General features: G+C 40.7%; 1 protein-coding gene across 1 annotated transcript in view; it reads left to right on the top strand.

The window, feature by feature from the left end:
* BRWD1 (bromodomain and WD repeat domain containing 1) overlaps positions 1-15,847 on the top strand; it is a 122,017-nt gene that overhangs the window by 27,352 nt on the left and 78,818 nt on the right. Inside the window, exons 8-10 of the mRNA XM_047100159.1 lie at positions 525-746; positions 13,010-13,110; positions 14,480-14,550. Of these exons, the coding sequence (XP_046956115.1) occupies positions 525-746; positions 13,010-13,110; positions 14,480-14,550 (394 nt within the window). The remainder of the gene's footprint in view (positions 1-524; positions 747-13,009; positions 13,111-14,479; positions 14,551-15,847) is intronic.

Raw genomic sequence — 15,847 nt, 5'->3', positions numbered from 1 at the left:
GACTCAGAAGTGGGCTGAGTTAGATGGGTGTTGGCTGGTGCTACAGATTTGAGACTCTGTTGTCTGGTTATTTAGAATGAGGGTGCTAGTCCCATTATTTTTTAGTTGTTTTTGGGATTTCCACTCAGCCTGTGATCCGTATATCTGTCCTAACGTGTATCAAATTATTTAGCTTGATGTGAGCTAAACTGACATTTAACCATTGTTAAGTGAAATATGTGAGTGGTGAACTTTTGGTTGGGCTCATTATTTGGCAGGCAATTTTGGGAAAATAGTGTTTATAATGTGGTCTGGTCCACAGAAATGAAAACTTCACAGTATCTTTATGTAGATGTGATTTGAAGAAGAAAAGAACTATTGTTCCGTAAGTGTTCTGACTGTAAGATTCATGATTTACAGAGTATTCTACAGTTGGAAAGAGGAGTTATAGATACTTAATTTAAGTGACATATAAATGGTATTTTTAAAACTGCTGTAAAGGACTTGCTGTATTAACATTTATTTTGGGGTATGTTTTTTCTTAGGGTTCAGATGATTGTTTGGTGAAGATTTGGTCAACACACAATGGCCGCCTGTTATCCACATTAAGAGGTCATTCTGCAGAAATTTCAGATATGGCGGTCAACTATGAGAATACGATGATCGCTGCAGGGAGCTGTGATAAGATCATCAGAGTGTGGTGCTTGAGAACTTGTGCCCCAGTCGCTGTGCTCCAAGGACACACAGGGTCAATCACATCTTTACAGGTAAACTAGGTTCAGTGTGCATATATGTATATGATCTCCTTTTCCTTTGAAACTCTTTCTCCTCAGAGGTGACAAATAGTAAGATGCTTAGCAATTGTGTGATCTGTTTTAGTAACCAAGAGAAATGTAATTAATCATACCTCCATGACTCTTGGAAGGGTGATGTAATGTCTAATGCAGTTAGAGCTTTACCGGAAGGCATGATGGATGACGTATTGCTTCTTTTAGGCTTACTATTGAACTGGGGGAGTGTCGCTTACAAACCTGAGGCTACATTAATGATTTTTCTACTTTATTTTTTATTCTTTGAGAGAGAGTGTGTGAGTGGGGGAGAGGCACAAAGGGAGAGAGAGAAAGAATCTTAAGCAGGCTCCATGCTCATTGCAGAGCCCGATGTGGGGCTCGATCTCATGACCTTAGGATCATGACCTGAGCTGAAATCAAGAGTTGGACGCTCAACCAACTGAGCCACCTGGGCACCCTGATTTTTCTACTTTAAAACCTGTGGATTTTTCTGAGTTGATTAAATTTGTTGAAGTATATTTAGACAATTTTTTCACTTTATTGTGGAAGCTAATTTTGCACATACACAAAGTAGACTCATATAATGAATCCCTAGGTACCCATGGCTAGTTGTTCCCCAACCACTTCACTTTGTACCTAAAGCAGATCCTAGATTTCATATCCTATCTTCTGTAAATAGTTCAATATGTCTTTCTAAAAGATGAGAATTTCTTTTTAAAAAACACAACCAGGGGCGTCTGGGTGGCTCAGTCGGTTAAGCATCTGACTTCGGCTCAGGTCATGATCTCGTGGTTCGTGAGTTCGAGCCCCGTGTTGGGCTCTGTGCTGACAGCTCAGAGCCTGGAGCCTGCTTCAGAGTCTGTGTCTCCCTCTCTCTCTCTCTCTCTCTCTGCTCCTCCCGCACTCATGCTTGCTTTCTCTCCCTCTCTCTCTCTCTGTCTCAAAAATAAATAAACGTTAAAAAAAAAAAGCAACCAAAACATCATCATACTTCCTTTTTTCATATTCAGATTTCCATTTGTCTCATAAATAGAGTTACTTTGAGCAACCAGACAAAACCTATACCTTACAGTTGGTTACTGTCGATAAAAAGAAGCTTAAAACAAATTGCATTCCCTTGCCCAACTTTTAAAACCCTTTACAGTAAGTGTCTCTGTTAAAAGAGTTGGGTTCCCACAGTTTGGCTGTTACTGCTTATATCCTTGTAGAGCAGCTCAATATGTCCCTGTATTTCCTGTAACTTGGATGTTGGATCCAGAGCAGTAATTCTGTTTAATGTAGGCCTGGATCACGTGGAGGCCTTGTTTCAAGCACAGATCGCTAGGCCTCACCGCCAGAGATCCTGACTGAAAATGGTGGAGGTGGAGCCTGAGAATTGGCATTCCTAATAAGTTCCCAGGTTCTCCTCCTCCTCCTCCTCCTCCTCCTCCTTCTTCTCCTCAGGCTACACTTTCAGGATCATTGATCCAAAGGCTTGATCACCTTGAGGTGTATGCTCTTCTAGGCGTGGAATGTCTGGGAGTCTCTCTGTAGTAGCCATCGACGATACTGCCTTAGCTCCATTAGTTCATTCGGAACTGAAAATGGTGCATTTGGGTCATTATTTCGAAAATCACATTTTGTTAGGAGATAATGACTTGGGAGGCCTTTTAAGGTACATTGGTGCTTCTGATTTGAATTTGGATAAAACTGGGGGATTGGTTCCATTTTCAGGTATGAATTCACCCAGGCTCTGTGCTAAGTGGTCTCCAAAGAGATTTGGTGTGAAGTCTTGTGACAAGAGAGATTTTTTTCCTAAACTCTTCGGGTCAGTTTTCTTGAAGGATAGAGACAAGAAACTTATTTTTGAATGAAGACAACCGTAATTGGGATAGTGTTATATTTTGAAAATTTAAGCGAGATTTTGGTGGACCTATTTATTTTAAGGCAAGGAGTGTAATTGTTTTCTAGAAGACTGTGTTTCACAGTTAATGTTTTGTTATTTCATATGAATTTATAGGCAGTATAGCAGCAAATAAGAAAACTTCTAGTACTCTGTGCTGGTGTCTGTCCTAAAACCATTATGGAGTCCCGCACTGTGAAAGTGGAGCTCTGGTCTTTCCTGAGGCCCATTCTTTGGTAATGGGGCCACGTGTGGTTATCACCTACTGAATATACCTGAGAAGTCTGGGTGGTAGTAAGCTTTTATACATCAGAGGTCATCTGTGCTTGCCAGTGGTTACCAAAGTTCACAGTCAAACAGGTACACAGTTTTAGTTATTAATCTTTTTCATGTTCTTTGCTCTGTTGTTACTGGCATATAGAAAACATTTTTAATTTTAGTAAAGGTTTTTTTCTTCCAATTTATATTGAAAATGTGTACAAGTAATATCGTTTGCAGAAAAATGAGCACATAAGAAAATAAGCCTCCATGATCTTACCATCTAGAAGTAGTCACTGTCAGTATTTTGGTGTACACGCTTAAGGGTAGCATCATGTAGTGTCACTGGATATAACTTACATTCTCAAAAACATTAGTATTAGTAGAACCAGAGGTAGAACCTTTTGTCTGTCTGAAAGAACAGTAAATGAACATTCCGCAGGAGTGAAAAGACATAATGTATAGCTGGTTTGGATTAGCTTTCTTTTACTTATTTACTTATTTTTATTAAAAAAAAATTTTTTTTAACGTTTATTTATTACTGAAAGACAGAGTCAGAGCCTGAGCAGGGGAGGGGCAGAAGGAGAGGGAGACACAGAATCCGAAGCAGGCTCCAGGCTCTGAGCTGTCAGCACAGAGCCTGACACGGGGCTCGAAGTCACAAACCATGAGATCATGACCTGAGCTGAAGTTGGACACCTGACCAACTGAGCCACCCAGGCGCCCCTGTTTATTTTAAAAATTATTTTAGGGGCGCCTGGGTGGCGCAGTCGGTTAAGCGTCCGACTTCAGCCAGGTCACGATCTCGCGGTCCGTGAGTTCGAGCCCCGCGTCGGGCTCTGGGCTGATGATGGCCCAGAGCCTGGAGCCTGCTTCCGATTCTGTGTCTCCCTCTCTCTTTGCCCCTCCCCCGTTCATGCTCTGTCTCTCTCTGTCCCAAAAATAAATAAACGTTGAAAAAAAAAAAAAAAAAAAAAAAAAAAAAAATTATTTTATTTGGGAGTGAGAGTGTGTGAGCAGGAAAGTGTGGCAGAGGGAGAATGAGAGAATCTTAAGTGGGTTCCATGCCCGGCCCAAAGCAAACCTCAGTCTCACAATCCTGGGATCATGACCTGAGCTGAAATGAAGAGTTGGATACTCAATGGAATGGGCCACCCAGGTGCCCGTGGCTTTCGTGAAGAAATACGTGAGGCACTAATAAGAACGTAGAACGTCAAGATACGGTAGGTAAGGAAAGGGCAGAGAGAGGAGCCTTGAGTTGTAAGGCATTCGCCGATTCCACTGGGGGTGCCTGAAAAGCTTAGTAGAGTATTTGACACACTGGTAAGATTGGAGAGGAAATATTTTGGAAATACCTACACAATTTATGTGTAGCTGCGTTTGCAACTAATTAGAATAGAAAAAAATTACAGCAACTGGAAATTCCATGTGTACTTGGAATTCCTGAACAAGAGGACAAGAGAGAGTGGAGCAGAGCTGCACTTGAAGCGATAAGAGCTGCGAAGTTTGCAAAATGCGCTGAAGAAATAGAGCCACAGATTGAAGAAGCACCAAGGACCCTGAGCAGAATAAACATACGGAAAACTGCAGCTAGTGAACGTGGCCAGAAAACTTGTGTTTGGTTTAATTAATTCATTAACTTAGTTTATTTTTTGAGGGAGAGAGAGAGAGAGCGCAAGCAGGGGAAGGGCGGAGAGAGAGGGAGAGAGACAGAATTCCAAGCAGGCTCTGCACTGTCTGTGCGGAACCCCGTGGGGCTCGAAGTCACGAACCATGTGATCGTGACCTGAACTGAAACCAAGGGTCGTTCGCTTAACCAGCTGAGCCACCCAGGTGCCCTTTCATCACAATAAACCTTTTAAAGCCAAAGAGAAATCTTAAGGTAACCAAAAGGAAAAATAAGCAGTAAGGCTGATGATTAGCTTTTCAGTAGAACAGTGGGAGTCGATAGACAAAAAAAAATGCTCTTTATTATTTTTTATTATTATTTTTTTTATCTTAGAGAGGGAGAGAACACACCAGTGGCAGTGGGGGGAGAGAGGGAATCCCAGGCAGGCTCCGTGCTCAGCGCTGGAGCCTGATGCAGGGCTCGATCCCGTGACCCTGGGATCATGACCTGAGCTGAAACCAAGAGTTGGATGCTCAACCGACTGAGCTACTCTGGTGACCCCAAAGAAGTGCTCTATTTTTTTTTTTTTTTTTAATGTTTATTCATTTTTGAGAGACAGAGCGTGAGCAGGGGGGTTGCAGAGAGAGAGGGAGACACAGTGTGAAGCAGGCTCCGGGCTCTGAGCTGTCAGCACCGAGCCCAACGTGGGGCTCAAACACACAAACCGCAGGATCACGACCTGAGCCGAAGTCAGATGCTTAACCGACTGAGTCATCCAGGTGCCTCAAGAAGTGATCTTTCTGAAGTGCTGTTGGGGGTGCCAAGCTGGCTCTGTTGGTAGAGTGTGCCACTTGGTCTCGGGGTCGTGCGTTCAAGCCCCACATTGGGTGGAGAGCTTTAATGAAATAAAGACATAAAAATAATCTTATATTTGGGTTTATTTAAAATTAATAAAGTGATAATTGACAGTGACTATCCATCAAGGGTTCTGAACCCATCAAATCTGTCACTGAAGCTCTCTAAACACATTTTCAGAAGTCTCCCAGCAGTGGAACAGGGGATTTCTAATAGTCTTCTTTAGGCTGAGAGGGAAATGTGATCCTAGGCTTGGAGATGCAAGGACGAATGAAGAGTTTAAAAAAAAAAAAAGTGCGGACAAATGGAAAAAAGCACCAACTGTATACAACAAGTATATGGGTTTAAGGGTTTATGGGTTTAAAAATCTAGAAACAATTGGGGCACCTGGGTGGCTCAGTCAGTTGGGCGTCCAACTTGAGCTCAGGTCATGATCTCAAAGTTCGTGGGTTTGAGCCCCGCATTGGGCTCTGTGCTGACAGCTCAGAGCCTGGAGCCTGCTTCGGATTCTGTCTCTCTCTGCCCTTCCCCCGCTCGTGCGCGCACTCTCGCGTGCTCTCTCTCTATCTCTCAAAAAATGAATAAACATTTAAAAAAAATTTAAAAATATAGAGACAGCCGAACTAGCAAATAATAGTAATAGGGCTTGTGTGTCAGCAGGAGGTACCCGTAGTATTCTGACATCTTTGCGTCGAGAAGTGAAAAATACAAGTTTACATAAGACTTAATAAGATGAAGGTGGATTTAGTAATCTCTAAAATAGCAAAAGAAATGTAAGAGGGTGTATAACAAGCAATAGGGGGGAAATATGGAATAATAGTAATAAAAAAAGGGCAAGAAAAGAGGGCGAAAGAAAGTCGGGAAGTGCTGGAATGTTACCAGGCTGTCAGCAGACAGCAGTGTGTTCACAAGCACTTCACGTACAAGTGCATTAGGTGTTCCAGTGAGAGACAGACTTCAGACATAACTAAGAAAACCCCGCCTGCGCTATGAGGCTAAGGGGAGGCTGGAAGTAAAGGATGGGAAACTGTTATAAACATTAACTGTAAGAATGCTGATACAGTATGCTAATACTAGATAATAGGCTTTAAGGAAATTACTATTTTTAGAGGTAAACAGGGGCAATTTGTAATGATAAAAACAGAAGATTGAGTTCTAAATTTAGTAACATGGAGTCAAAATACATAAAGCAAAAATAGAATTCATGGGGAAAAGTAGATCTCCGTAATCATAGTGGGAGATTAAAACATCTCTGTCTCTCTCAGTAATTGAATGAAGAGTCTATACTCTTAAGAAACATAGAGGCGCCTGGGTGGCTCAGTTGGTTGAGTGTCCAACTTTGGCTCAGGTCATGATCTTGAGGTTGATGAGCTTGAGCCCCACCTCAGGCTCTGTGCTGACAGCCTGGAGCCTGCTTTGGATTCTGTGTCTCCCTCTCTCTCTGTCCCTCCCCTGCTCGTACTATGTCTGTCTGTCTGTCTGTCTCTCTCTCTCAAAAACAAATGAACATTTAAAAAATTATAAAAAAAGAAACACAGCTTTGAACAACATAAATAATGACTTGGATGCCACATCGAAACATTGTGTATAATATCAGCATCATTTCTTTACAACTCTAAGTGGGGTGTTTATTGTATAACTACTGTCCGCATTCTGACCCTTTAAGCAAGTTCTCAACAAATTTGAAAATACTGAAATAATCCTAAGTATATATTCTCTGACAGTAGTGGAATTAAGCCTGAAATTATTAACAGCCAGAATTAATAGCATAGTAATCCTCACATTAAGCAATATTTTTCTTTTATTTTAGTAAAAAAATTTTTTTAATGTTTATTTTTGAGAGAGAGAGAGAGAGAGCGCGCGCATGAGTGGGGGAGGGGCAGAGAGAGAGAGGGAGACACCGAATCTGAAGCAGGATCCAGGCTCTGAGCTGTCAGCAGAGAGCCTGATGTGGGGCTCGAACCCACGAACCGTGAGATCATGACCTGAGCCAAAGTCAGATGTTTACCCGACTCACCCACCCAGGTGCCCCAAGCAATATACTTTTAAATAACCCATGTGTCAAAGGAGAAACCACAATAAGAATTTGGGAATACTTAACTAATTATTAATGAAAATATTAGGTTCTTATCTATCATGGAATGTAGAATTCGATAGCCAGCCACCAAGATGGTGCTTGGTGATTTTTGCCTCCCTGGACTCATGCCCCTCGATAAGTCCCCATGTCGAATAGCGTGGACATGTCTTTTTTCTTTTTTTTAAGTTTATTTATTTTGAGAGAGACTGGAAGAGTGTGAGCAGGGGAGGGGCAGAGAGAGACGGGGAGAGAGAGACCCCCAAGCAGGCTCTGCACTCAGCAGAGAGCCTGATGTGGGGCTCGAGCTCACAACCATGAGATCATGACCTGAGCTGAAATCAAGAGTTGGATGCTTAACCGACTGAGCCACCCAGGCGCCCTGGGTTGACCTTACTCTCTTGACTCACTTATCTTGAGGGAGGTCAGCTGTCGTTTGGATAGGATACTCACAACCTTAAGGACAGGTCTTCATGGCAAACACCTGAAGTCTCCTGCCAGAGGCAAGGGAGTCTGCCCTTTCAGAAGCTGGTCGGACGTCTCCTGCAGCCTCGTGAGACCCTGAGCTGGAACCACCTAGCTAAGCTTCTCTGAATTCTTGACCCGTAAGAGACTGGGAGATAATATATATTGATTTTGGTAGCTACGTTTTGGGGTAATTTGTTACATGGCATTGGATTACTAATACACAGCTGAAGCTGTACAGAAAGGGAAATTTATAACTCTCAGTGCATATGTTTTAAAAAGGTGAAATTCAGTGATCCACTGTATTTCTAGGAAGTTAGAAAAATAGCAGGAAACCATAGAGGATGAGTTAGGGAGATAAGTACAAAAATTAAGGATAGAAAACATAAGCATAACAGGATCAGCAAAGCCAAAAGTTCTTTGAAAGACTGAAAATGTTGGTATAAGATTGAGGAATGAAGAAAAAAAACGTCAAAAGTAACCATTATCAGCTTTAAGGGGGCATCTCTATAGACTCTTCAGACATTAAAAAGAGGATATCTTAGGGGCGCCTGGGTGGCTCAGTCGGTTAAGTGGCCGACTTCGGCTCAGGTCATGATCTCGCGGTCCGTGAGTTCAAGCCCCGCGTCGGGCTCTGTGCTGAGGGCTCAGAGCCTGGAGCCTGTTTCCGATTCTGTGTCTCCCTCTCTCTGACCCTCCCCCGTTCATGCTCTGCCTCTCTCTGTCTCAAAAATAAATAAACGTTAAAAAAATTTTTTTTTAAATAAAAAAAAAAAAAAAAAAGAGGATATCTTAAATGACCATACGAGAAGTTTGAAAATAAAGATGCAACAGGTAAATACTCAGAAAAACACTTATGAAGACTGGCACAGAGAAGAAGAAAATCTGAATAGACCTGTAACTATAAATGCATTGACTCTACAGTGAAATTTCCTTATTTTCCTGTTAGTATTTCTGTTAAAAAAAAGTTTAACCTGAATCTCATGAGGAAGTAATCAAATTCAAATTAAGAAACAGTCTGTGAAGTAAATCCATATCCTTCAATCATTTAGTTTCAACAAAGGCTAAGTCAATAAGTAAATAAAGTTACAAGGAAACTAAGAAAATAGTACAAGTATAAATGTGATATGTGAGCCTTGATTTGGATCCTGGCTTTAGGAGTCAAGAAAATCTATAAAGCAGATTTGAGAAATTAGGAGAAATTTCAGTATGAATTCTATATTACATAACAGTATTATATTGATAGTAAATTTCTTGAGTGTTGACACATTTGTTGCATTTAAGGATTAGAAATTCAATATTCTTAGGAGACTCATGCTGAGGATCTTGGGCTGTAGTGTCATGATTCAGGTTCACATGGTTCACGTCTATCCACTTACAGCAAGAGACAAGTATGGCACCATATTTACATGTATGCTGTACCAAGAGAATCCACTGAAAATGCTTTGACAGGTTACAGTTTGTCTTATAAAATGATAGCTCTGGGACCAGATAGTGGTAATGGCTGCACTGCATGTGAAAGTAGTAAGTGCTGCTGAGTTACACATTTTAAAATGGTTCAAACGGTGAGTTTTATGTTGTGCAAATTCCCCCTTTCCATAAATCTGTCTAAAATGCACATGTAATAAACACACAGGAAAGATTTGCATTTTTGGCAGTATTTTAATAAGGGTCACTAGCTACCTCTGACGAATGCATTCTTTAAAAGCAACATAGGGGCGCCTGGGTGGCTCAGTCGGTTAAGCGTCCGACTTCGGCTCAGGTCATGAATTAGCGGTTTGTGAGTTCGAGCCCCGTGTCGGGCTCTGTGCTGACAGCTCAGAGCCGGGGGAGCCTGCTTCAGATTCTGTGTCTCCCTCTCTCTCTGCCCCTCCCCACTCACAAACACACACACACACACACACACACACACACACACACACTCACTCACTCTCTCTCTCCTTCAAAAATAAACATTAAAAAAAAAATAAAAAAAAATAAAAGCAACATAGAGGCTTAGCATACATTAAACTTTGCCACCAGACAAGTTGTAGAAGTTGTGTTCCAGGCATATGTTATATACTGAATACTCAGAATTTGTAGATTTGGGGGCTCCTCGGTGGCTCAGTTGGTTAAGTGTCGGATTTTTGATTTTTGGCTTGGGTCATGATCTCGTGGTTCGTGAGTTCGAGCCCTGCCTTGGGCTCTGCGATGACAGTGCAGAGCCTGCTTGGGATTCTCTCTCTCTGCCTTTCTCTCTGCCCTTCCCCCTGCTCTCTCTCACTCTCTCAAAATAAATAATAGACTTTATTAAAAAAAAATGTGTAGATTTCAGGAAAACGATTTTGACTTTGGAAGTAGCTACGCGAGATTGTAGTACAGAGTCATAAAGCTGCCAGGGACTTTGAGAAATCATACTTCTTATGTTTCCTTTATGCATAAGGATTTTCCTTGGAAAAATGAGACTCTTATTTTCAATATCCAGAGGTACATGTTATGGTCATTGATGAGTAGCTTTGAGGATGATTAATGAAACATGGCTGTCAGTATATTGTATTTGAGGAATGTTGCTCTTACAAAAGGGAAAGCTTGAAAGGTTAAAAATATGCCTGTTGGGCATTAAAAAAAATCTCCTGAAAAGAAAACTCCAAAGCTGAGAGGACTCGCTGGTGACTTCTGTTAAAACTTACAGAATTGTTGAGAGCTTAGTAAACCAGATAAATACAGAACCTATGTCCTAAAACCAAAACTTGGCTATAAACCATCAATAACTAATTAGAAAATATAACAGAAGAACATAAATCACAATAGCAACAAAAGCCTTCATACACATAGGAGTAAACTTTACCAGGAAATTAGAAAACTCTTCATGAAGAGAGGTCTTAAAAAATAACGACAGCCTTGGCATTGGGTGGCGAGGGAATAGTCTGTTTTAGTGAAAATGTCTAGTATAGTATACTCCTGAATCAGAAGATTCAGTGCTGTAAAGATGTCATATCTCTCCAAATCATGGTATAAGGTTAGTGTGTTTATATTTGAAATCCCAGTTGCTTTGTTTTAATGGAATTTAGCGTGCCATCAAGTTCATTTAGGAGAGAAGATAAGCGCAAATAGCCCCCGCCTCCAACCTAACCCAAACAAACCTGACAACTTTTGCCATGCTAGGTATTTAAAAATATTTTTGAAGTGTTACAGAGAGGACGGTATTGTGTCAGGCTAGGGACAGAGTTGTCAGTGAGATGAACTAGACAGCAACACCCCTTGTGTACCTAAGACTTTGATTTAGTTAGAACATAGGAGACTTCAGGTGCAGTTACTTTTCTGTAGACATTCGGGTTTGGAATTCTTAAAATACCCTATGCAAAGTTACAAATTTTACTGTGACGTTTTAATTTTAATTATAAGAATATTCAGCTGTTAATATACCTTTAGTTATTATTTATTTATTTATTTATTTATTTACTTATTTATTTATTTTAAAGTTTATTTATTTTTGACAGAGAGAGAGGCAGAGAATGAGCAGGGGAGAAGTAGAGAAAGATGGAGACACAGACTCCGAAGCAGACTCCAGGCTCTGAGTTGTCAGCACAGAGCCTGACGCGGGGCTCGAACTCACAGACTGCGAGATCATGACCTGAGCTGAAGTCGGGTGTTCAACCAACTGAGCCACCCAGGCGCCCTTAGTTATTACTTTTAATGAGATATTCCCCAAAACTCAGTTTTAGTCTGCCTTCTGGAACATACCTGCTTAGATGTAAATGATCACTTTCAACATTTTAAAAAACCCTTCCTTTTCTATACTTGAAGAGAAGGAACTTGGAAAAAGCTTCTTTGAAGAAGTCTTAGATTCAAATCCTACCTCCCTTATAAAATGTATAATCTTGGGAAAAATCATAAAACATAATAAACCGTATCTCTCTGGGATGTTATAATGATGAATAATTATGTGAATAACCTAGAAAAATTGCTTCTCAACTCTTCTTTCCTGTTAATGGCTGTACTTTGTTTGCTAAGCTCCTTTGTGTTGAATGCCTGGTGAGTCAGCAGGTGTGTTTCCTTCTGCATGGCTCTCCTCCCCCACCCTGGAGGGAAGGAAGGGACTACTTCCTTGCAGTGAAGGTTCTTGGATTTAACTGGGTTGATTCTTGGTGGTTTGTCTTATCTGTTTCCTTTCAGTAAATATTGTACACTGTTGTCTGACAAATCTTTGCATTTTACTTGAGAACAGCATTTACCTCTTGCTCTTACTGGGTCCAGAGTCTCTACCATTTAACCCATTTCCCCACAACTTCCACAAACGAACACAGTAGTCCTATAGATATTTCCATTGCTGTCATATACCATAGTCCCTCTCACTTTTGTACTTTGGTTCATATTCTTTTGCCTAGTGTGTTTTTCTTGTTTTCTTCGTATCTTCCTTTCCATCTTTTAAGCCTTATTGGATGTCTCTGGTCCAAATTGATCTTACGTTGTCTAGCTTGTTTATGTAGCACAGTTGAACGCCCAGTTCTGAAGTTAACAGTATAATTGTTGTGTTTCCTTAGAATACTTTCATAGTTTTGTTTTTTAAATATTTGGATAATTGATCCACTTGGAATTTATCCTGGTCTATAGTCTGAAGAATAGCTTCCAGATTGCTCTACGATTGGTAAATCATTTATGCTTTGATCCATCGTTTCCCCAACTGTTTTGAGACAACCCTTTATCTTAACTCTTCTATTAAGGGCCATTTTGGAGTTGATAATCTATTTTTCCATTGGTCATTCTGACCCTGTACCTACCATGCCCCATAGTTTTAATTATTGAGGCTTTGTGATAAGCTTTCATATTGGTAGGACCAACTCTTCACGCTCTTCACTTTCTCTTTGCAAAAGTTTTTCTCTTTATTCTTGTTTGTTAGTTTTGACAGTAATCTTTTATTGAGATTGCATGACATTTACAAATGAGAGATAGACCTTATTTTTGTAGGTTATGATTTTTCACTATACTGTCACCTGTATTTTGCAATGGTTATGTTTTACTTAAATTTGTGAGTTGAAATTAACTTTGAAAAACCATTAAACTATGACTTTAGTAGGCACTTAGGAAACTGAATTGTATGTGTTGTTCTTTTTCAGTTTAGCCCAATGGCCAAAGGCTCCCAAAGATACATGGTCTCTACTGGTGCTGATGGGACAGTTTGTTTCTGGCAGTGGGATTTAGAATCCCTGAAATTCAGGTAGGTGGCCCTAATAGTGTAATAAGTTTTCTTTTCAACTTTTTTTTTTTTAACGTTTATTCATTTTTGAGAGAGAGAGAGTGCGCGTGTGCACGCAAGTGCGGGGGAGAGAAACACACACACACACACATACATACATACATACATACATACATACATACATACATATTCCGAAGCAGGCTCTGAGCCATCAGCACAGAGCCTGATGCGGGGCTCGAACCCACGAATTGTGAGATCAGGACCTGAGCTGAAGTCGGACGCTCAACAGACTGAGCCACCCAGGTGCCCCAAGTTTTCTTTTTCTAATGTTACAGTTTAGTCTAATGAGATGAAGTCTGATTATAAAGTGAAGTTGTGTATTGTGGTTGCCTTTTTACTTTTTACTATTTACAGCATTAGTGCCTTATTGACTGTGTACTGTTTGCAATGTACTGTTTGGATGGTTGGATAGATAAAAGAATCATGTTCTTCTATCTTAGAGGGCACATTCTATGGGGGAAAAAAGTGAGATCATATGTGAAACATCTTGAAAAATGTTAGAAGTGTATGATTGGACGTGTAGTCAGAAATTTAGGCAGGATTACTTAAGACTCAGAAGACCTGGGTTGTAGATCTGTGCTGTCCAGGACAGTACCCACCAGCTGCATATGACTGGTGAGTACTTCACGTGTGTCTGGTGCAATCGAGGAGCTGAATTATTAATTTCAGTTTAAAACCTGATACTTGATTCAGGTATTATAAAACCTTTAAGCGTATTTCAAACAACTTGAGTATGTGAATTAAGGTTTTATGAAATCTGAATACAGATCCGGTGTCTTTGGTGAAGAGATACAGTATGCGTGCCGTATGTTCTGGAAGATTTCAGAGATGTGATATGAAAAGAATCTAAAGTTCTCATTAATGTTTTTATTAATATCGATGTGATATTTTGGATATATTGGGTTAAATGAAAAAATGAAAAAAAACTAATCTTTTTACATTTAACGTGGCTCCGATAAAAATGCAGAGTTACACCTGGGGCTTGCATTGTTTCTGCTGAGTGGCGCTGTCCCCTGGTGGTTGTGTTCCCCGTCCTACAGCCTTGATGGCGGGTTCACTTGCATTCTGGGTTTTAGTCCCCTCAGCTACAAGACGGGGGGGCTGGTAGGTCTGCTCTTGCTGTGTGGTAGCGTTCTTGTGAACATAGGGATTGAACAGTCTTCCAGAACCCATCCAGCTGTAATATTATATGCAGAGATACTTGACATACTGTGAGGTGCTTCATAAATAAGGTCATACTATTTAAATGTGCTAGATTCAAACCAGTATTCTGAACCCTGTTAATGTGTTAAACTAATGAGTTCTAAAACGATATCTTCTTCTTTTCAAGTCCACGTCCCCTGAAGTTCACGGAGAAGCCTAGACCAGGTGTTCAGATGCTTTGTTCTTCTTTTAGTGTTGGTAAGATAACTTTAGTCATTCTTTTTTTCTTAGTTTTATTTTAGCCTTTATTGAATGGCCACAGAATTGCTTATAGCCTTTCTCAGATGGATAGTAGATGACTTAGGTTTAATCTATGATGTTTATTTAATTAACTTTTTTCTTGTCTTTCACTGTCCCATTCTGCCACTCTCTGATTTTTAATGGCCATCAGAGTCTGTGATAGACGAGCTGGCAGAAGGAGGCTTAAGGCATCCATGTGTCCGTGGTGAGATACACCAAAACTGATTCTCTTTAACAGGCTGCACTGTGTACTTTGATTGTTTTCCACACATCCTGGTGAAATCATTTCCGCATTTTCTTTTCTTACACAGTGAACTTGGGTAGTAGTTTTTCTTTTTAGGCGACGTCAAAAACTTCCCCCCCATGAGTCTGGAAACTTGAATGAGTGAACTTGTATTCTGAAGCGAGGTGTGGGTGTGTGAGGTTCTTTCAAAAGCAGAGCCCCTTTTGTCAGCCATCTTTAGACTAGTAGCACATAGGGTCATTGCCCAGAGTTTGTAAGGCAGTGGGAGATAGTGAATATTTCCGGGTTGAATTACTTTTTAAATTAAAGTCCCATCTGATTTATGTGTTTTTTGTTTTGTTTTGTTTTGTTTTGTTTTCAACACCACCAAACAATTCTGTGTCTAGCACCAGCTGGGTGTCCTGCAGTTCGTTCAGTACCGTTCTGACACTATCTACCTAAAGAATAGTGTGAGATCCCACGGGTGAAGAGCTCAGTCCTACAAGACTCCCCCTGTCCCAGATCATGTTGTCACCTGTGCTCAGACTCATGGGCTAAAGATCGGAGGTTCCCACAACACCCTCCTTGGGTCTGATTATTCTGCTAGAACAGCTCACAGAACCCAAACATTTTACTTACTAGATTTCCAGCTTATTATAAAAGGATATAATGCAGGAACAGCCAAATGGAAGGGACACAGAGGATAAAGTGTGTGGGATGGGGCACTCTCTAAGCATGCCACACGTCCCCAAATCTTCACGTGTTCACCAACCTGGAAGTTTTCTGAACTCTTTCCTTTTGTGTTTTTATGGAGGCTCTATTACATAGGTACAGTTGATTAAATCATTTGTGATCGATTCAACTCCCCCTCCCCCCCCACTTCTCGGAGGTCAGGGGAGCCCTCTGATCACACGGTTGGTACTTCCGGCAGTCAGCACCCCCATTAATGTGAACTTTGTTAATGTGAGCTCTGGTGTGGTTGAAATGGGTTTGTTATGAATATCAAGATACTTTTATCAGTGTTGTCACTTA

Source organism: Lynx rufus, unplaced genomic scaffold (genome assembly GCF_022079265.1).
Source record: "Lynx rufus isolate CCGP_SWC_20201006 ecotype Redwood Valley unplaced genomic scaffold, mLynRuf1.p SCAF_5, whole genome shotgun sequence".
In the NCBI taxonomy this organism is placed as follows: domain Eukaryota; kingdom Metazoa; phylum Chordata; class Mammalia; order Carnivora; family Felidae; genus Lynx; species Lynx rufus.
The sequence above is the reverse complement of the archived record's forward strand: the minus strand, read 5'-3'. Positions and strand labels throughout refer to the sequence as shown.